Source organism: Capricornis sumatraensis, chromosome X (genome assembly GCF_032405125.1).
Source record: "Capricornis sumatraensis isolate serow.1 chromosome X, serow.2, whole genome shotgun sequence".
Classification (NCBI taxonomy): Eukaryota; Metazoa; Chordata; class Mammalia; order Artiodactyla; family Bovidae; genus Capricornis; species Capricornis sumatraensis.
This window is the reverse complement of record NC_091092.1, coordinates 128,764,495-128,786,452: the sequence shown is the minus strand read 5'-3', so window position 1 is coordinate 128,786,452 and position 21,958 is coordinate 128,764,495. Positions and strand designations below refer to the sequence as shown.

The window sequence follows — 21,958 nt, the reverse complement described above, 5'->3', positions numbered from 1 at the left end:
GACCAACATCTGACCATAGAGCTACTTTTAAAAAATCCTTTAAAATGTCTTGTCAGTTTTCACTTGGGACAAACAGTAAGCATTTCCCAATTTTCAGTTGACACAGGCAGTAAATGTTGACACCTCTTGGACTTAAGAGGCATCCCCATAGAAGGTACAAAAATTGTTTAAATTTTTTTCTCTTTTTGGGTACTATAAGCAGTGGTGTAGGATAGCTGATTCTGGGAAGAATTCTCACCTTTAGCTGGCTTCTGCCAGTTTTCCCAGGGTCCCATCTGCAGACTCTGAGGGGGATTTAATGTAGAGGGTATAGCTCCAATATCTGCCAGATGCCAAGATTTTTCACTAATTTAGTTTCCCTTGGATGTTTAAGGAAATAACATAGCAGTTTCCCCATAAAGTCTTTCAGAGTCTTATCAACTCTGAGAGGGATCCACATGAGAGCCCTCCTTCAAGGGTAGATACGGGGGTGTAAGTCCAGTAACTTGGCCGACTTTCAAGGTCTTGTAGTCTCTTTAGAGTGGAAAGATGGTTTAGACTGAGGATTACTAGGAGTACTCAGCTAGAGGAGGAAAGGTGGCAGGTAGTACAAGTTGCGTCTGTCTTGCAGTCTTTTGTTGTAGGTATCTCTGTGTCTAATTTTTTGTTGGCCTTTTTCAGTGAATTTTTCAGTGAAGCTATGCTGGAATTATAAGCTTTTTGGAATTCTACATACCAATTAAAATAGATGTCCCATTCTGTTTGTTTAATTTAGGAACCCTGCTTTCAAGTGCACTTCTTAAATGATCTTATCTAATTGGAATGTTCCTCTTAATGGCCGTTGTAATTTCCCTGAGGGCTGGTAACAGTTTAGGAGGATCCTCAGCTGCAAATGAGGTTCAACCCACATTTCTGTCCAGCCATATCTCGCTGCACATGGGCTACAACCCACATTTCTTTCAGCCATATTTTGGGGCCCCTAACCTAATGGCTCTCAAGGTAAGTTCCCAGGATCCAAAACAACGATCTTGTCTAATTCCAGGTTGTTTTTGATAAGATTTTGTTATTTTTCGTAGATTATTTAAAACTTCGTGAACTATAGTTTTTAGACATAAAATAAACATATGTGTCAGAAATTGGCACACTTAACTCCTTGAATTTAAGGACCCTAGATGTTATTATTATTTATTTACATTTAGTTAAACCTTTGGATCTCTCAGAGCTAAGAAAGATGAATATGCTGTTGTGTTGGAGATTGCATGATGTTTTACAGTGTAACTCATTACACAAATTTTCTTGAGGTTGGCAGGCAACCTAATGTCAATCTAACCCATTCAGTGACCACCTTGCACATGAGGGTATTTTAGAGTTAGGTGGCAAGTACTTTGATAGCTTTCAAACTCGACTTATGCCCACCAATTTTCACAGCTTTTTTCGGCCTCCAAGATTTCTATTAGCAGTAGCCTTTATCCATACAAAACAAGACAAACAGACGTGTGCACTTCATCACAATAGCCGTAATCGAGATGTTGACAGTGAACTGGCCAAGAGAAGGCACTGTGTGCACCACCAGCAATTCCCAAATTGGCAACTGGGAACTGGGGAAAAGTCACAACCAGCAGACCCCCAAAATGAGGGCTGTGGATTGGCCTGGGTTTCTGAAAAGGGGTAATGTATACGGACTCATTGGAAAAGACCCTGATGCTGGGAAAAATTGCAGGCAGGAGGAGAAGGGGATTACAGAGGATGAGATGGTTGGATGGCGTCACTGACTCAGTGGACATGGGTTTGGGTGGATTCCGGCAGTTGGTGATGGACAGGGAGGCCTGGTGTGCTGTGGTTCATGGGGTCGCAAAGAGTTGGACACGACTGAGCAACTGAACAGAACTGAATGTCCTAAAAGAGGCGTATTCTCTTACATAACTATAATACTATATTACACTGAAAAAATAAAATTAATAGAGTAATATTTTCTGGCATATTTCATATTCAGAATTCCCCAGTTGTGCAGAAGTGCCTTTGTAGCTATGTTTTCTTTCCCTTTGGAAGAAGAGCCTTTCCTAGCCTTCTTGTTTTCTCCATTCACTCTGCTTTCTTGCCTGTTTTTCTGAGCTTGCCCCTGAAGGGTGCATTCACACTGCTGTCTCCTACGTTTTTATTTGTCCCACCCCATGGAATATGATGTAGACAAATTCTTGAATGACCTTGAAATCCCATGGAGCATTTTCAGTACTTACTTTGCTTGACTTCTGGCAATACCTGGCCCTCCTGTACACTCCCATCTTAAAATACTCAATGGCTCTTAGCTTCAGTGACAGCCTCTTCTCCTGGTTTTCCTATTATGTCTCTGTTTGAACTATTTATGAGGGCTCCATTTTCTCCCAGCTTCTAAATATTGGGGCTCTTCTGGGTTTCTCTCGGCTCTCTTACTTGGTCACTCTAATGCTCTCCTTGGGTGTGGCTTTAATTATCATCAGTATGTCAAAGCTGCTGTATCTTTATTTTGAGCTCATATCATATACTATAAACTCTGGTTTGTTGGCCTCGACTGGGAGTCATTTTAGACAAGTACATTTCTTTGTAAAAGGAGACTACTGTCTCCATCTGAAATTATGATCCCTCTCAATAACAATTTTTAGTTACTTACTTTTTAATATGATAATGTGTTGGCCTTATGGTTTATGTAGGATTGACACTACAAACAGTTATTGCTTACATGAAACAGGCAAACAAAAAGCCAATTAACCTTTTTGTTCTTTATACCACTTAAATTCATCTTCATCTTTTCCCTTTTTACTGCATAATTAATCCATCTCTGCTTTAGAGATGTCAAGTATTATGAGACTCTGACATTGACTCTTTAGATAGCCACTCTAGTACTTTAGAAGGTATTGCTGAAAGGATATGAAGTCCCACTTCTTTACTTTTTTTGGCCAAATTCCAGCCTTGACTAAATTCACCAAGAAGCCAGCCTTATAGTTGGATCCTCGTAATTACTAGAAAATCCTGTTACAGATACATATCAATTCAATTTAACAAAGGGCAGTACCTCAGCCCCAATTGCCAATTTTAGGTATACCTTGTTTTATTGCACTTTGCTTTATTGTGTTTTGCAGATATTGTATTTTTTACAGATTGAGGTTTGTAGCAATCCTATTGGCACCATTTTTCCAGCAGCATTTGTTCACTTCATGTCTCTCTTTGTCACATTTTGATAATTCTGACAGTATTTTCACCTTCACCTTTTCCATTTTATTATGGTTGTTAACAGTGATCTGTGATCAGTGATCCTTGATGTTACTATTGTAATTGTTTTGACATTTTTTAGCAATAAAGTATTTTTTAAATTAAGGTATGTACATTTTTTAAGACAATGCTATTGTACACTTAGTAGGATATAATATAGTATAAACATAACTTTTATATGCACTGAGGAAAAAATTTATGTGACTCTCTTTATTGCATTATTTATTATATTGTGGTTGTCTGGAACCTAAATCTCCCCAAGATATGCCTGTGTTTCCTATAATCAGAACACTTTTCTATATGATTATGGCTTTATACTATATTATCTTTCTAGCAGCTGCAAAATTCAAAGATTTAATGCTAATTATATTTGATCTTGGGTGAATGAATGTGGCAGTATAACTCCAGTTAGTAATTAATAACAAAGAAGATGTAAAACAAAATTGTAGTTAAGGTATTTAATTTTTTTTTCTTGAGTGAGGATTAAAGGTCATTATTGAATTGTTAAGTACAACATACTTCTTACAAGAAAATATTTTAATTATTTAAAATAATAGTAAATCTTTTACATAGCTAAATTTATTATACAATAATTATTTTAAAAATTTGTATTTTCATGATAATGATTGTTTTAGAACAGTCATTCTGCTGCTCCACTTCAGCTGTTCCCTCCCATTTCCTGGCTACCATGGCCACCTGGATCACCTCGACCTCTCTGGGATCTTTATGATCAGATGATTGTTATCCCATTCTCATAATCTCTCAATTTTCACTGAATGTTCTGGACTTCCCATTGTCTCTGTATCTGCACCCCTTCTTCACTTTTTTCCCCATCCATTTCTCAGCGTCTTCTGTTGGCTATCACTTGAACCAGTTAACAAATGTACACAGTAATCACGTTTTAGGCCATTTAAAGGAAGAGTAATAGGTGAACTGTTTGTTCCTAGACCAGTTGCTAGCAAACTTTGGCTATAGTTTCTTTTTTTTTTCATTATTAAAATTATTTATTTATTTTAAAATGAAACAAAGATTAATATTTTTAATGATAAAAGGTACAACTCACAAGATAGACATCTATTCTGATTTTTGCTTTTGTCTAATGGTTTATGATGGCTATAGTTTCTCGATGGGAAAGCCAAGGATATTAGTAATTGACTTGGATTTTTCTACACAGATAATTCAGATTTTTTTTTTTTTGAGTAGCCTTTAGAATTTGTCTTTTGTACGCAGAAGGTTCTGATTTGAGTGTTCACATTTACACATCCTATTTTATCCTTTAATGGTTATTTTCAGCTTTGCTATAGGCTTGGTAGGCTGCAGCTGGGGCACTACAAAAAAAAAAAAAAGAGGAATGAATTAGAGTATTTTATAATTGGAAAGAATCTTAGAGATTATATAATTCCAAATTCTCATTGTTCATATGAGAAATTGAGGATCAGAGAGGTTAAGCGATTTGCCTGAGGTTACACAGTTTGCACCTGGTTGAGTTAGGACCAAAATGGAAATCTCCAGATTACAAATTCAGAACTTATTTTTACTATCCCATGTGAATGGGTTGGTGGGTGGGCGAGTGTGTGAGTAATTAAAAGTCAGAGAAATGACTTCTTTTTCTTCCCCTTCTCTGACTGGAAAGCCAGATGTTTCCAAGAATAATAAAACTATGATCTCTTTTGTCATTTGGAAAAGTGATAGTTGTGTTTAAAGCATCTGTCATTGTTTGAAGACTGGACCTCAGGCTTTCCTCTTATTTCTCTCTTGTTTAAGAAAAATGCTTTCCAGGGACAAGGATGCTGTATTGTGCGCTTGCTGGCAGGGATGCCAGAGTTTGTGAAGGAGCAAGCCTCATAGGGTCCTTGCCTTGCTTGCTGCTCAGGAAGCAGACTTTGTGACCATCTCCTGTCTGCTGGCCGTGTATGCGCTTTGAGCTGGTTTTCCGATGAAGCTGGAAGTCTCACTGGGACAGCCATATACTCTAGCAGATGGCAGACACCTGTAAACAGAAGTGTCAGTGAAAACTGTGGTCCCGGAATTGAGCCATACCCTATTCTCTCTGTGCTTTGGACAGCTGAGGCAGTAGATGCTTTCCCTTCTTGTTTCAAGTCTTTTGCTTCTAGATGGTTCATTCTTTTTCCAGTTCATTTGAATTCATTTTAATCAGCTCTATCACACTCGTGTCTCTCTCCTGATTTAAAGTTACATTAAATATTCACTCATCCTGTTGCCTCCTCAGGAGGCCTCTGCCAGCAGAATTTCAAAAGCAGAGTCTTTAAATGCCTTATCATTCTGAATATAAAACTTCTTATTTAAAGGACTGTCGAATAAACTCCTATTTAAAAAGCCAAACCAAGCATAAGATTCACCAATTAGCATGAAGAGAAACACAAGACAGTAAGTTTTAATTGAATAGTAATTCCATTCAGTCAGTCAGTCATTTAATAAATATTTATTGCACATTTACTATGTTCCAGGGATGGTTCCAGACCCAGGGGATATAGCAGCTAACCCTGTGGACCAAAATCCCAGCTGTAATGGAGATTACAGTCTAGTGAAAGGAGACAGTAACAAATGAGTGAAACATATGCTCTATCAAAAGGTCACACGTGCTGTGGAGAGAAAATAAAGGAGATAGGCAGTGGGGGGGTTGGGTGCCATTTTCAAGTGGTAGTCAGGAAAGGCCTCACTTAGAAGGTGATGTTTGAGCCAAGACCGTGGACTCTGAGGGAGTCTTGTGCATCCTGGTTTGCACGGCTCTTTTGGGTCTTGGTTTCTGAGATGGTAACCTGTTTGTTCACAGTAGTTTGTGAATTCGTAAATGAAATATTACATATAATTAGAAAGTCTTTGAGGGTACGAGAAGTTGCTAGCCTCTCTGAAGCTGAAGTTTCCTTATGTGTAACATGGAGATGATAATACTTGTGGGACTAAATGTCTTATAGTAGACTGTTGAACTTATGGTGCTACTTTGCTCTACTGTTAGTTATAGAAATAACAATAAACTTGATTTTTTTTTTTGGTGTTGTTAATACTAAATAGACTTTAGTGGTCATTTTTTCTACGACATCACTAAGCAGATGAAGAGGCACTGAAAAGATCAATGGCTCTATGGAACTTAAGATCTTGGGCTATGGGGTCATTGAGACCTGGGTTCAATTCATTGCTGTCCGTTTCCACTTACTGGCTACGTGCCCTTATGTACGTCTCCCCCAGCTTCACAGGGTGGCAAGGACTGACTACAGAGATGAATCCCTTGCCTGGTCCTCAGTACGTGCCCAGGAAATAGCCCTGGAAGAGTTCTGTTATGCTTGGTGGACAGAGAGCCCCTGAGATGAGAGTTGGTTGATTATGACAATGACTGTCCCACAGAAGAGGCCTTTCAGGTGTGCCTGCACTGCACATAATGATATGGCGAGAACGCTTGAGTTTTCAGAGATTGTACTATTACTTGCTTTGTGATATTGAATGTCACTTGATTTCTTCTCCCTCTGGTTTTCCCCTGTAAAGGTAATGATACTTGACCTTATGCCTGTTTCTTGGGGTTTTCTGGAAGCTGAATAATGAAATGACAGTCTCTGGAATCTGACAACCTTGGAGAAGTTCACAAATACCCTCAGATGACTAGTGTATACTCGTTGTACCACGGCAGTACTAAACCGAGAGGCTGGATCGCTGCTTTCCGAACTCAAATTGTTCTTGTTAGAGTCAACTCTTAATTCTTATGTGCTAACTGGGAAAAATTATAGCCTGAATAAAAGGAGCCAGCTGGTGTTGATTACTCGTCACTCTAAAAGTTGAGAAAGGCATAAGAGACTATATTTTAAATTTCATTATCTCTCACCTGATTTCTTTCTTCAAAGCTGTGAAGCTGCAGGATGGTTCAGAGGCTCCCAGGCCCAGAAGAGAGCCAGTGTCCCTGAATAATCTATAAGCAAAACAATACTTGTCACTATAGTTGCCATTTATTTATCAAGTGTTACACTGGGCATTGGACTAAACTGTTCACCTATGGTATCTCATTTCATCCTCATAGTAACTCTGTGTGGAGAAGGCAGTGGCACTCCACTCCATTACTCTTGCCTGGCAAATCCCACGGACGGAGGAGCCTGGTGGGCTGGGGTCGCAAAGAGTCGGACACGACTGGGCGACTTCACTTTCACTTTTCACTTTTATGCATTGGAGAAGGAAATGGCAACCCACTCCAGTGTTCTTGCCTGGAGAATCCTAGGGACGGGGGAGCCTGGTGGGCTGCCGTCTCTGGGGTCACACAGCGTCGAACATGACTGAAGCGACTTAGCAGCAGCAGTAACTCTGTGAAGGAGCGGGGGGTGTGTTCTTTTAACAGTTGAATCACAGGTGCAGAAGGTGGAGTGACTCATACTTCTCAGTATGTTGTCCATTGTCATGCTGGTCTGCACGAGACCGTTTCTTACGGTAGTTCACTAGCTTATTCCCCTTTAACCATGTACTCTATGCTCGTTCATTTACCCACCCCTCACAAATAACCGATCTCTTATTTTTCATATCTTTTCCTTTCTGTATATTCTTATGAAACATACCTTGTGGTTTCATGTGTGTTGAAAATTTATATAAAATGATATGTTATATTCTGTCTCTCATTTCTAATAACTGTTCTGACTAAAGTACTATATTTTTAAGACCCATCCACATTGTAAAATGTTGCTTCCAATTGTGGCATAATACTCCACGGTGTGCATCCACCACAATCACATCTTCTCCTTCCTAGCAATGGACAGCCGGGCTGCATTGGTGTTAAACTCCCTATTGCCACCAACAAAGAATTATTGTATCCCTGTATGTCTCCTTTATGACCTGTGTGAGAATTGCTTTGGGGTATATAGTGAAGGATGGAATTGCTACTTCATAGGGCATGCATAGACTTCATATGCCTAAGTAGTGCCAGAGAAGGAAAGTAAAGCTGTGAAAACTCTAATAACTTTCCCCAAATCACATAGACAGTAATCAGCAGAGATAGGATTCAAAAATTCTACTCTGATGGCTGTGTCATCATTAGTCCTGTTTGAGACTTGAGGACATTGTACAAAAGCATAAAGTTGCATCTCACTGTCTGTAGTTTTTATGTTCTTAGAACCTAGGAATCCAGGTGGACTGATTTTTTTTCTGAAGCACTTATCATCCCCCAACCCCACCCATAGCTCCATAGTAACTGTTTTTCTTTGTCTTTCATATCCTGTGGGTCTGCAGCCCTAAAAGCCGCATTGGTCATACAGAACTGGTACCGAGGTTACAGAGCCCGGTTGAAGACCAGACAACGCTATGCCCTCACCATCTTCCAGTCCATCGAATACGCTGATGAGCAAGGCCAGTTGCAGGTCTGTTTTGCAAGCTTGTCTCTTCTTTTGATAAAATGCTTCTCTTTACTCCTTTTATTGAAATAATGAAAGGTTGAGTCCATTTTAATAGCAGAGGAACCTTGGTGAAAGACTTTTATAGAGGATATAGTGACATTGTTTTGGAACTAGCTATTGAGAGAGTATGATTTGGAAACAGGATGGTGTTTTTCAGTTCTGAAGTTCATATTTTTAAGACAGCTACTAGATGTCCAGTTAAACTAATAAAAAAATGGTCTTATTCTTTTTTCAATATGTGTCCTAATAGTAAAGTTGCTGCTTCATGAAGTAAAAAATATTTTAAGGAGTTAAATAAATGGAAGAATTTCCTGGGGTCAAACATACGAAAATTCTAGAAGAAAATATAGATGGGTGGGGAAAGACTTTTTCAAGCTTGCAAAAGCAATATGTAAATCCAGCTTTAACAATAAAAAGATCTCAGAAAGATCTACAATATATTTGTTAATGAAAAATCAACTTGGGGAACAATATGAATTTTATCCCATATATGTGAAAGAAAATGCAACATACAATAAAAGTTTGGAAAATGATATACAGTAAAGTATTTACTATATCCATTTCTGGGAAGAAGCGTGGTAGTGGTAGGGGGGAGGGGACTTCTCATTTTTATTCTGTATCATTTGTATTTTTCAACAATCGTATCTTTATAAGTGTATCACACAATATAATTTAAGTAAAATGTTATTTAAAATAATAAATATTAAAAACAATTGAGATTTCAAAAAGAATTAAAGAAATTGCTGGATTTATTCTTAGTAGCTATAAAAATTATATACTATGATTTAGTCAGATATTCCCTTAGCAGTTCACAGCACTGACTGTCCTTTTAAGCACTGTAGAATATAGTGACAGAGATTAAGAGAGAGTGAGCTCTTAAATTGATATGCTTTATACACAAATGTTCCAGTGTTAGTACATTCTTTAAATATTGAGTCTTTCTAAATAACAAGTTTATTGGGGTATAATTCACCCATTTAAAGTAGACAATTCAGTGGCCTTTAGTTTATTCACAAAGTTGTGTAATCATCACCACAATATAGTTTAGAACACTTTCATCACCACCGCCTTCAACAACAAAAAAAATACCTCTACACTCATTAGCACTCACTCCGCATTCCTGCCCTCTGCGGTCCCTGGCAACTGCTAATCCGTTTTTTGTCTTTCTGGATTTGCTTTTTGTGGCCATTTCAAATAAATAGAGTCACATAGCATGCGATTCTTTGTGACTGCCTTCTTTCACCGAGCATAACGCCTTCAAGGTTCATCCCTCTTATAGCATGTGTCAGTACTTCATCCTTCTTTATTGCTGAACGTTATTCTGTTGTATAGATCTAGGACATTTTGTTTATCCTTTCCTCAGTGAATACATAATTTGGGTTGCTTCTACTTTTTTTGTCTATTATGAATAATGCTGCTCTGAATATTTGTGTGCAAGTTTTTCTGTGAACATATTTTTTTTTCAGTTCTCTTAGATATATACCTAGGAGTGGAATTTCTGGGTCATTGAGTAAGTCTGTGTTTAACTTTTTGAGTAATTACTAAACTGTTTTTCAAAGCAGCTGCACCATCTTACATTCCCACCAGCAGTGTATGAGGGCTTTAATTTTGCCACATCTGTGTCAACATTTGTTATTATTTATGTTTTTGATGATAGTCATCCTAGTATATATGAAGTGGTGTCTCATTGTGATTTCTATTTGACTCTTTTTTCTTTATTTTTTTAAATTATTTATTTATTTTTTAAACTTTTTATTTTCTATTGACTCTTAATTGACAAATCCATCAGCAGCTTTACAATCATACATTTTGGTATTTGTATGGAAGGTTTTCCTTCCCAGATCTACTCCCAGATTGATAAGGTTCCTTAGTGTTCACTCTTCATAGGAGATGAAGCTTGGAAGTTATCTGTGCTGTACACTTGCAGGTCTTTGCAGATACTTTGTAGTCACAGAGGCAGTATTTTGGTGATGGTTGGAATGCTGGTAGATTTCCATCTTTCCTTCCTCCCTCCTTTCCTTCCTTCCTTTCCCAAATATGTTTGACATTTAAGAATATCTCTTACTCTCACCATAAAAAGGAATAGAAGAACATAATGAAAAAATATCTAGTAGCTGTCTTAGATTGGTTTCTTTATTTTTTATTTTTAATAGTAATTTATTTATTTTAATTGGAGGTTAATTACTTTACAATATTGTATTGGTTTTGCCATACATCAGCATGAATCCACCACAGGTATACACGTGTTCCCCATCCTGAACCCCCCTCCCTCCTCCCTCCCCGTACCATCCCTCTGGGGATTGGTTTCTTAGAATCAGAGTCTGAGATAGGGCTTCTTGTACAAGTGACTTCCTGAGAGGGTATTCACAGGAAAAACCTGTAAGGGAGCGTGGAAAGCAAGATAGGATGGGGGGAAAAGCTAGGCAAAAATATGGTTTCTGGAAAAGTCTGACCTCAGCCTGATCCTGTTGGGAGATCTGAAGTGTGAAATGTGTCAGATTGTCCCACCAGTGGCAACGGAGGCAGTGGTCTGGGCTGTGATACCCTTGCTTCAGTTAGTCATTTGCTATGGGCAGTCCCCCAGGAGGGGAATATCTGATATCCTAAGCGACTCTGCAGGGGTAGTACTGTCCATCGGCCAAGGAAAGTCCTGGGGGGAAGGAGGGCCAGAAGGAGAGAAGATGGGACCCAGTAGCATCTATGGCAGCTTGGAGATGAGAACCTCAGAGAAGTAAAGGGGACTTGCATGGAACACCAACAATGTTTGCCACAGTACCTGTTTGGGGTTCATTAATTGATCGGTGTATTTTTATTTTGTACAGCTCTCAAAGTTCTTCTCCTTCATGTTGGAAAACTATACACATGTGCAGGAGAAAGAGCCAGGTAAGTAGAAAGTCTAGTCTTTTGAAAAGCAGTCATTAAATATTGAATTGTCCCATCAAGGAATGTGAACTCTTGAAAATGGGAGAGCACTAAGAAATTAAAAAGATATTGTCTATGTGACACCAAACTGGTAAAATCAGTTCAACTGGCTTTTTCCATCCCTGATTGGTGTCAACTAAATTGACCATTTAGTTTTTTTATTAAAAAAAAAAAAGAATTAGATTTCATTCTACATTAGTGTGTTGAGTATCTTCTCTGAACCACAACCTACTGATGTACAATAGTAACTTAGTAAAGAAGATCTTATTTTTTATCCACAGAACTTTTGTGCTGAGAGATCAAAATATCTTGAATATTTCATGAAACAGATCTGAGGGGGTATGGAAGATTAAACACAGTGGGCACCATCATGTCTCTGTTCTCTCCATATCTGTCATTTATTTAGTCCTTCTGGAATGATGACTAAATAAATCATTTCAGATATAGACAATATAAGTGTGATTCAAAATGATTTTAAAATTATAGTTATTCACAAGTCATGTATTCCTCTTGCAAATTAATCTGCCTGTTGTTATTGTCAAGGTAGACACTTGACTTAGAAACCTATTCTTTAATTTGGACCAGCCATTTTTTGCTCTAGTTAAAAATGTGTATGACATCTAAGAGCATCTTTTAATCTATTGGGTGCCCTTCACAGTGGCAAAAGAATGCTGTTTTAATGGTATGCTCTGAGCTAAGTACATATGTGTGAAACTAATTGAAGCATTTAATGATCTGGAGGAGTGGGCAGTGGGTGGAAGTGGGCATTTTGCCATTTTTTTTTCTTTTAGATAATTACAATTTGAGGATGGTTTTTTGTGCTTCATGTTCTTTGGCAAAAACATTTCTGAGAGGAAATATAATAATGATGAAATGAAATAGCCCTCTTTCTGCTAATGACCTAATATTTTAATCTGGACTATGGAGATTCGTAACTACAGATGGCTGGGTTCCAGCCCAAAGAGATTTGCTCAGGCTCTGTATTTTTAAAAATCTGCTTTTAAAAAAATTCTGTAAGTGATTTAAAAGTATTTTTAGAATTTTATCAGAGAAGGGGACAGCGGTTTATAATCTTATGTAAACTTCTCTGGAAGAAAAGCATATACATTACAGAAAAGTACACAAATGATAAATATATTGCTTAATAAATTTTCTCAGAATAAACTCAGCCTTGTAACATGCCCCCAGGACAAGAAGTAGAACATCATCATAACCACGGAAACCCCTTCCCGTCTTCCTATACTCACCACCCAGCTCCTGCACCCCGTCACTACTTTTCTGCCTCCTAGGTTAGCTTTGCTTGTTTTTGAACTTCTCTATATAAATGAAAGCATATAGTTTTGATTCTTTTACTCGACTTTGTATTTGTGAGAGTCATCCATCTGGTCATTCTTATTGCTGAATAAAAATTAGTTTTATGAATATACCAAAATTTATCCATTCTACTGTTTATAGACATTTGAGTTTTCAGTTTTGATAATTTAAATGATACTACTATGCACATTCTTGTACCTGTCCTTTTTCGTGAACACATGTATTATTTTCTTTTGCTGTATATTCATTTTCAGTTATCTATTGCTATATAACAACCACCCCTCCCCCCCACAAATTTAGTGCTTAAAAACAACAGCCATTTTTTTTCCATGTGATTCTGTGGGTTAGGCATTTGAATAGGGCTCAGTGGGGATGGCTTGTGTGTTGTCTGTGATCAGTTGGGCTCACTCAGCATTAGCTGGGTTGGGGAGGGAGGTCCAAATGTTTTAGTCACATATGTAGAAGTTTGATGTTAGCTATGAACTTGGATATCTCACTTTTCCTCATGCAGCCTCTGTCCAACAGTATTTCCTGGACTTCTTTGACATGGCCTCTGGATCCCAGGAGGGCAAAGAGTGAAACAGCAAGGCCTCTTTGGGCCTCTGCTCACTCAAGATCAGTTCTGCCATATCCTCTTAGTTAAAACAAGCCACAGGACTAGGTGCAGATTCAAAGGGGTTAGGAAAGATCCATCTTTTTTTTTTATTTTTTTTTTAAGGTTAAAAATAACCTTAAGATCCATCTCTTGAAGGAGCAGTAGCAGCAGCATTCTATTGTGACGGGATGTGAATATAAGGAGGAATGATTTGTTGAGGACTCTTATTTATAAAGATGTACCACAACCCAGGAAAGGAGATTTGCAGTTACAGGGCACACATATGTTCAGCCTTATTCGGTACTGATAAACAGTTTTACAAAATTGTTGTTACAAGTTATACTGCCAACAGTGTATGAGAGTTCTGGTAGTTCAGTGTCTTCATCAACACTTGAAGTTATCACTCTTTTTCATGTTAGCCATTCTGGTGGGTATGTAGTGACACCACATTTCTGCTTTAATTGGCATTTCCCTGGTGAGCAGAGAAGTTGCTCACCTGTTTGAATGTTTAGCAGTCATGTGGACATCTGGTTTGTCAAAATGCCTGTTCAGGTCTTTTACCGATTTTTCTTTTGGATTATCTGCCTTTTTCTTACCAATTTGTAGCAGTTCTGTAAGTATTCCGAATATGAGACTGTGAATCTTTGTTAGATAAGTTTATTGCAAATATTGATCCTCATCTTTGGGTTTTATCCATCCCCTTAGTCTTTAATCTTTAAGAGGTGTCTTCTGATGAGCAGACATTCTTGATTTTAATGTAGAACAATTTTTTGTCTTTTATGGTTAATGCTTTCTCTATCCTGCTTAAGAAACCTTTGCCTAATATGAGTGTGTGTGTATGCTCATTTGTGCAAAAATACAGAAGAAACCTACAGGATAAATCAGAAATGAAAGGCAACATTTATCTACAGGGAATGAGGGAATGGAGGGATGAGTGGGAGCAGGGCAGAAAGAACAGGTAGAATGAGGATTAGATAGGAGGGATGAGAGAGGAGTGACACTTCTCTGAGAATACCTTTTTTGTAGTTCTGATTCTTAGAGCCATAATAATATTTCACATCCCTAAAAAAATAATTAATTAAAAACAGGAAGAAAGACAGAATGTGATTCCCAAATAGAGTACACACTGTGACAAGTGAACTTAATTGTATTCAGTTCAGTCGCTCAGTCATGTCCAGCTCTTTGCGACCCCATGAACTGCAGCACGCCAGGCCTCTCTGTCCATTACCAACTCCCGGAGTTCATCCAAACCCATGTCCATCGAGTCGATGATGCCATCCAACCATCTCATCCTCTATCGTCCCCTTCTATCACCTGAAGGAGGTGGGGAAGAAACAAAATAACCGAAGTGACATCATTGAAAAATAGTGTTTTAACCATAAAATGCCTTGATGAGTTTCATTTTTTATTTATCCTGAGTAGGGTTTACTGAGCTTCTATTATATCAAAGTTGATATTTTTGTCAGGTTTAGGAAATGTTCATTCATTAATTATTTACAATATCTTTCTTTTCAAGTCTAAATATCTTTCTTTGTGACTCCTGGTTTTAACTTAGAAGGCCCTAAAATATTTAAAATGTGGATGACTATGCCTATTTTTCTAGTTTTTTATGATTTGAATTTAAAAATGTTAACATTTCATAAATTTTGAATTTTTGACAAACAAGGAAATTTTGATGCCTAGTAGTTGAGAATAATTAAAAAACATAACTGCAAAGAAAATGTCCAAGTAGTTTTTACCTAATTTTTCCCACATTTATTTCATAATGTATTTTTCATTGTAATTTGTAGTGCCTCTTTTATAGTGTTCAATATATTCATTTAAAAATGTGTAATAGGATATATTTCTGGGTTGTCTGTTATCTTATATATCTCTCTGTTATATAGTCCTAGAATCATACTGATTTAGTTATTATATGTATCAGAAAAAGAGATTTACAGATTATTGCTATATGTTAATTTCACTTAAAAATTTTTTTCCAGCTTTATTAAAATATAATTAATACATAATCTTACATACATTTAAGGTGTAAAGTATGATGATTTAATATATGCATATATTGCAAAATGATTACCGCAGTGTTAGTTATTTAATGTTACATGCATCAAAGACAGTTACAGTTTTGTGTGTGTGGTGAGAACTTCTAAAATACACTCTCTTGAGGCTGGTGCACTGGGATGACCCAGAGAGATGATATGGGGAGGGTGGTGGGAGGTGGGTTCAGGGTTGGGAACTCATGTACACCTGTGGTGGATTCATGTCAATGTATGGCAAAACCAATGCAGTATTGTAAAGTAAAAAAATACAATTAAAAAATGAATTTAAAAAAATAAAAAAAAAATTCTATGATAAACCATAATAGAAAAGAATATAAAAAGAATGTATATATGTGTATTTTATTCAATATTCTATGATAAACCATAACAGAAAAGAAAAAAAATAAAAATAAAATACACTCTCTTAGCACATTTTAATATGGAGTAGAATATTGTTGACTAGAGTCACCATGCTATACATTATTGTAGGTTGCTTTCTGTTGGCCCTTTTTTGTGGGAATGCCCGAAATGTACCTAGGCCTGTTTGGCGGAAGTGCTGTGACCCCTAAGCAGGATATATTTAGGGACCACAACTCTTTTAACATTTCCAGATACGAGGGCCAGATTAATGGTTTTAACTTTGAGCCACTGAGTACCCTGAGATATTCTAAGTGTTCCAGAGGTGAGAGGTGATCTGCATGTCCTACTGCTTGCTCAAAACTAATCCATAGGACATGATGGGGAGACTACACATCCATTCCCCAGGCTACTTTTTCACATCAGCCTCCTCCCACAGGTAGAAAGCCTATACATATTAATAGCAACAGTTTAAACAGAGGCTGGTGGAAGTGGGGAGTGGGATGGAGTGAGTGGAAGTGTTATTTTGACTTCTCTTTTTGCTTCCCAGATCAGAATGTCCTATCAAGCCAGGTATTTTATATTTTTTGTTGCTGTCATGAATAAGATATTTTCCCCACTATCTCACCCTAATGATTATTAGTAGTATTTAATAAAGCTTTTGGTTTCTGTTTATTTTATACTATATTACTATTTACAGTAACATTAAATAATAATTTTTATTATTACTGATATTTAGTAAATACCATGTGCCAGATATATCATTTCAAGTGCTTCAGATATATCATTTCATTTAGTTTTCATGACACACCAGTGGAATTAATATTATTATCATCCATCTTTATAATACTAAGTCTTATAAAGGTAGTCTCACAAAGTTACTCATCAGTGGTGGAGCTGTGGTTCAAACCAGTGAGATTAACCTCTGTATTATTTTAATTCTCCTGTCAATTCTGGAAGTTTTTCAGTTGATTTCCTTGAGTTTAGATATTGAATCACACGGTCACAAGTAACTTTATTTTTGTACCTTTCTTTCCAATAGTCACTGCTCTTATTTTTGCTTCATAGTTTATTGTATTTGCTGGAGATAGCAAAACAATGTTAAAATGAAACAGTGAAAGTGGGCATTTAAAAAAATATATATTAAGGAGGTAGCCTTCCATTCCTAGTTGTCTGAGTTTTTTTTTAAAAGTCAAGAACATTGTATATTTTTGAGATTAGTTGTTTGTCAGTTGCTTCATTTGTTATTATTTTCTCCCATTCTGAAGGCTGTCTTTTCACCTTGCTTATAGTTTCCTTTGTTGTGCAGAAGCTTTTAATTTTAATTAGGTCCCATTTGTTTATCTTTGCTTTTATTTCCAATATTCTGGGAGGTGAGTCACTCCTGCAGCTCAATTCCAGAAAAATAAGTGACCCAATCAAAAAATGGGCCAAAGAACTAAATAGACATTTCTCCAAAGAAGATATACAGATGGCTAACAAACACAAGAAAAGATGCTCAACATCACTCATTATCAGAGAAATGCAAATCAAAACCACAATGAGGTACCATTTCACACCAGTCAGAATGGCTGCGATCCCAAAGTTTACAAACAATAAATGCTGGAGAGGGTGTGGAGAAAAGGGAACCCTCTTACACTGTTGGTGGGAATGCAAACTAGTACAGCCACTATGGAGAACAGTGTGGAGATTCCTTAAAAAACTGGAAATAGAACTGCCTTATGACCCAGCAATCCCACTGCTGGGCATACACACTGAGGAAACCAGAATTGAAAGAGACATGTGTACCCCAGTGTTCATTGCAGCACTGTTTATAATAGCCAGGACATGGAAGCAACCTAGATGTCCATCAGCAGATGAATGGATAAGAAAGCTGTGGTACATATACACAATGGAGTATTACTCAGCCATTAAAATGAATACATTTGAATCAGTTCTAATGAGATGGATGAAACTGGAGCCGATTATACAGAGTGAAGTAAACCAGAAAGAAAAACACCAATACAGTATAGTAACACATATATATGGAATTTAGAAAGATGGTAATGATAACCCTGTATGCGAGACAGCAAAAGAGACACAGATATATAGAACGGACTTTTGGACTCTGTGGGAGAGGGAGAGGGTGGGATGATTTGGGAGAATGGCATTGAAACATGTATACTATCATGTAAGAAACGAATCGCCAGTCCAGGTTCGATGCATGATACTGGATGCTTGGGGCTGGTGCACTGGGATGACCCAGAGGGATGGTATGAGGCAGGAGGAGAGAGTGGGGTTCAGGATGGGGAACACGTGTATACCTGTGGCGGATTCATGTTGATGTATGGCAAAACCAATACAATATTATAAAGTAATTAACCTCCAATTAAAATAAATTTATATTAAAAGAAAAAAGAAAATCAAGAACAGGTGTTGAATTTTTAAAAATGTCATTTTGACATCTATTTAACTTACTGTATGGACGCTCAAGGTTTTAATCTAGATTCATAATTCAGAAATGAAGTAACTATAAACATGGTTCAGTTGGTGATTTTCTTTTTCCAGGAAGGTCTGAAGCTTGTTTTCAAAGTGACATGTGGGTGGTAGAGGCAGAAATTGTGTTTTGTTTATTTTTTAAATTAATGGGCTTTAGATTTTTCCCTGTCCAGATTTTGAGTCTGTACTGAGTAAAAGAAAAGATTGTGTGTAGGGGGTATTTGTGAGGTATTTTCTTTAGAACAACTTGTAAAGGCATCATTCTGTTGTAATTCAGGATTTTATTATATTTAATTACTGTAGATTCACATTGATAGAATTGTAAACCAAATAGGTAAGGATTAATTCTAATTCTATGTTTCATAGATATTCTTATGTTGCTGGCATTCATTAGATTATTATTACTGGTTACAATAGTTACAGCCCAGAAGGATAGTACTTAAATTAGAAATGTTAAAGCTTTTGATTGTTTTCATATATTGACCCACATTAGCTACCCATATTTGGAAGAGAATCTATGTTATTCCTTTTTATGTGGATAAAAAACAGCAGAAGGAGTATGACTTGATGTTTACTGATATTTTATTCTGAGCAATTTTGATTAAGACTTGGTTTAGGGGAATGGTGCTTTTTCATATATTTATCACTGAACTTAAATGAGGATCATCAGATGCATGAAATGAAGGGCCAAATTGGATTTCTTTTAAAGAAGAAAAACAATATTTTTATTATGGTCTTAAATAATATGACTGAGTTTTAATAACCAGAACTGATGGCATTGACATGATGTGTCACTTAGCTGACGAGAAGGGGAAATTTGACAGAACACTGGTGAAGGCAGTGATCGGGAAAAGAAAGTCACTTCTTGTTTATACCTCACCAGTTGGGATTACTCAGTTAGTTTTAAAATGATATAGTGAAACTACAGGGTTGTTTTTGGTTTTGTTTGTTTGTTGTGTTTTCCCAAGAAGAGCTTAATTTTTCAGTATGTAGAGTTAAGAGGAAAGGGTTTTTGTTGTTGTTGGTTTTTTTTTTTTTTTTTTTTTTTAGTAAACTGCAATTCTAAGAAAGACTACCAAGTAGAAATGATCATTAAGATAGGTAGAATATTTTGGCTTTTCTGCCTACGAAATGAACCTGAGATAAAATTTATGAAGCTGCTCTGCATTTCTAGTTTTCAAACATAAAATGAAGTAGTTTAATTTTTTCAAATTTCAAACTGTATCCAAATGAGAAAAATAGCCTCAGTGAAGACAGACATTGTTACTCCTAAATTTAATTTCTTATAAAGCATCAACTGCCCCCACAAAATATTGGGGTACACAATAATTTAGAAAGCATTTTAAAATTACCAAATATAATGACTGTAGAAGGAAATTTCATTTAGTTTTTAATTGTAATCTCTCATTCTAACTGAATCTTGAAAAGTGATGTTTTCTATCTACATCTGCTGACATCGTACCTTCCAAGCCTATAGAGAGCTTCTGATTAATGAGCTTAGTAGCAGTTCAGTGTTAATGAATTGAAGAGTATGTTATCATCCTCCATGTCACTAATCTGTTACCACAAATAATACTGTGTATTAAACAACCACAATAACTCAGTAGCCTGTAATAAACATTTCTTTCTGCTCACAAGTCTACAGATTAGTTGAGCACTTCTATAGATCTTGGCAGACTTGATTTGAGAGTTTTTCAGGTCTTGGCTGGAGTTCACTCATGTGTTTGCAGGTCTGCTGGCTGGTGGCTGATCTAGGTGTCCTTGGCTAGGATGACTCAGCTCAGTTCTGCATGATCTTGGAGCTTTCAGTAGACTGGCTTTGTGGGAGTGGCATGCTTTCATGGAAGCATACAAGGCGCCCTGAGGCCTTGGCTTAGAACTGAACATAACATTTCCACTACATTCTTCAATCCAACTCATCACAAACCCAATCCAGCTTCAAGGGCTAGAAGAAAGAGGCTCTGAATGAGGGTGGTTGCAGAATCATAGTAAAAAAGGGCATGACTAGAGGTTGGAGTAGAGAATGGGGGATGCTTTTGCAATCAGTCTGCCGTATCCCTTTTCATCTTTCTCCACCTGAATTGGCCAGATTTCTCTTCTTGTTTCATAGGCAGTCTAGCAAGAAAGAGATCCTGGGTTTCAGCACCTACTGAAATGAGCAGTGCAGGTAATCTGTTACGCAGAAATTTCTCTGCCAGAGAGAGGCCCTTTGGGAATTTCTGCCTGTGGTCGGTCGTCTAACCTTATCTACTTTGTTACCAAGAAGAAAGAAAAATCATGTCAGAAAATTGGTTTTTATGTGATGAGAGAAACAAATCAGTTACAGCTAAGTAAAATTTGAAGCATTTAACAGGAAAAAATTGAATGTTGCCATTTAATTTTCTGTGGATCCTGAAGAGTTACAGATGTTTGAGTCAAATACAGTGCATCTTCAGCCTCATTTGTAAAACTCTAAGATACTAGAGGGAGAAGGCGATGGCACCCTACTCCAATACTCTTGCCTAGAAAATCCCATGGACAGAGGAGCCTGGTAGGCTGTTGTTAGAGTGCACACACACACACACAGAAAGGTAGAACTAGAGCTGTGCTGTGCTCAGTCACTCACTCGTGTCCAACTCTGCAATCCCATGGTCTTCAGCCTGGCAGACGCCTCAGTCCATGATATTTTGTAGGCAAGAATACTGGAGTGGGTTGCTTGCCATTTCCTTCTCCAGGGGATGTACCCAGACCAGGGATAGATTCTGAGTCTTCTGCATTGGCAGACAGATATTTTACCACTGAGCCACTTGGAAAGCCCTTCAGAGCATCAAAGTACCTTGATTGATCAGTTTTCTCTGTGCACCACCCTCTCCTCCCCACTAATGAACTCACTGCTTTGGTAAAATGTCCACCCAGGAAGGAATGATGATTCATGTGAATATACCTACTGATCTCAGAACAAGTCATTCCTCATGGTTATATGTGGGATATCTTGGTATTTGTAACATTTAATACAGTGCTTTACATGGGCTAGATATTCAAGAAGGTATCAATTGTATTTTAAGTATGGGAATGTTGATTTTTCCCCCCCTTTCCTTTCTTTCCATTTCCAGGATTAGTAACTCGTCTTTTTGGTAGCAGCATTCAGGACAAGGATAGACAAGACTATTTGGAGTTGATAGAAATCCCAGACTCCTACTGTGGTCCTCGGCTGCAATTTCCTCTCACTTTTACTGACATTGATTTACTTATTGAGGCCTTCAAGCAACAACAGGCAAGTGGAAGCAGATACTGTCCTAATTCTTGTACATAACATGTGTTCAATAACTATCTATTGAATGGACGAAAACACTACAGCGGAAATGCATTCCCTTGGGGAAAAAACTTCACATTAAGTGAGTGCTACCCTCTGCTTTGTTTAACCCATTAAATAGAAGTTTCTTAAGGTACACAAAAACCTCCTTTCTGTCTATAGGCTCACAGTATTTCCTTGTTCTTTTTCTGAGATGTAATTCGCATACTATAAAATTCACCATTTTAAAGTGTATGATTCAGTGCTTTTTAGTATACTCACAAGATTGTGCAACAATCACTAATATAAAATTCCAGAACATTTTCTTCACCTCCCAAAGAAGTGCCACACCCATTACCATTCCCTCCTCCTCCAC

The 21,958-nt window shown here is 37.3% G+C and overlaps 1 protein-coding gene across 1 annotated transcript in view; it reads left to right on the top strand.

The window, feature by feature from the left end:
- The first annotated feature begins 1,505 nt into the window (after positions 1-1,505).
- PPEF1 (protein phosphatase with EF-hand domain 1) overlaps positions 1,506-21,958 on the top strand; it is an 88,154-nt gene continuing 67,701 nt past the window's right edge. The window contains exons 1-4 of the mRNA XM_068963316.1: positions 1,506-1,647; positions 8,446-8,573; positions 11,432-11,492; positions 21,404-21,564. Coding sequence (XP_068819417.1) covers positions 1,506-1,647; positions 8,446-8,573; positions 11,432-11,492; positions 21,404-21,564 — 492 coding nt within the window. The remainder of the gene's footprint in view (positions 1,648-8,445; positions 8,574-11,431; positions 11,493-21,403; positions 21,565-21,958) is intronic.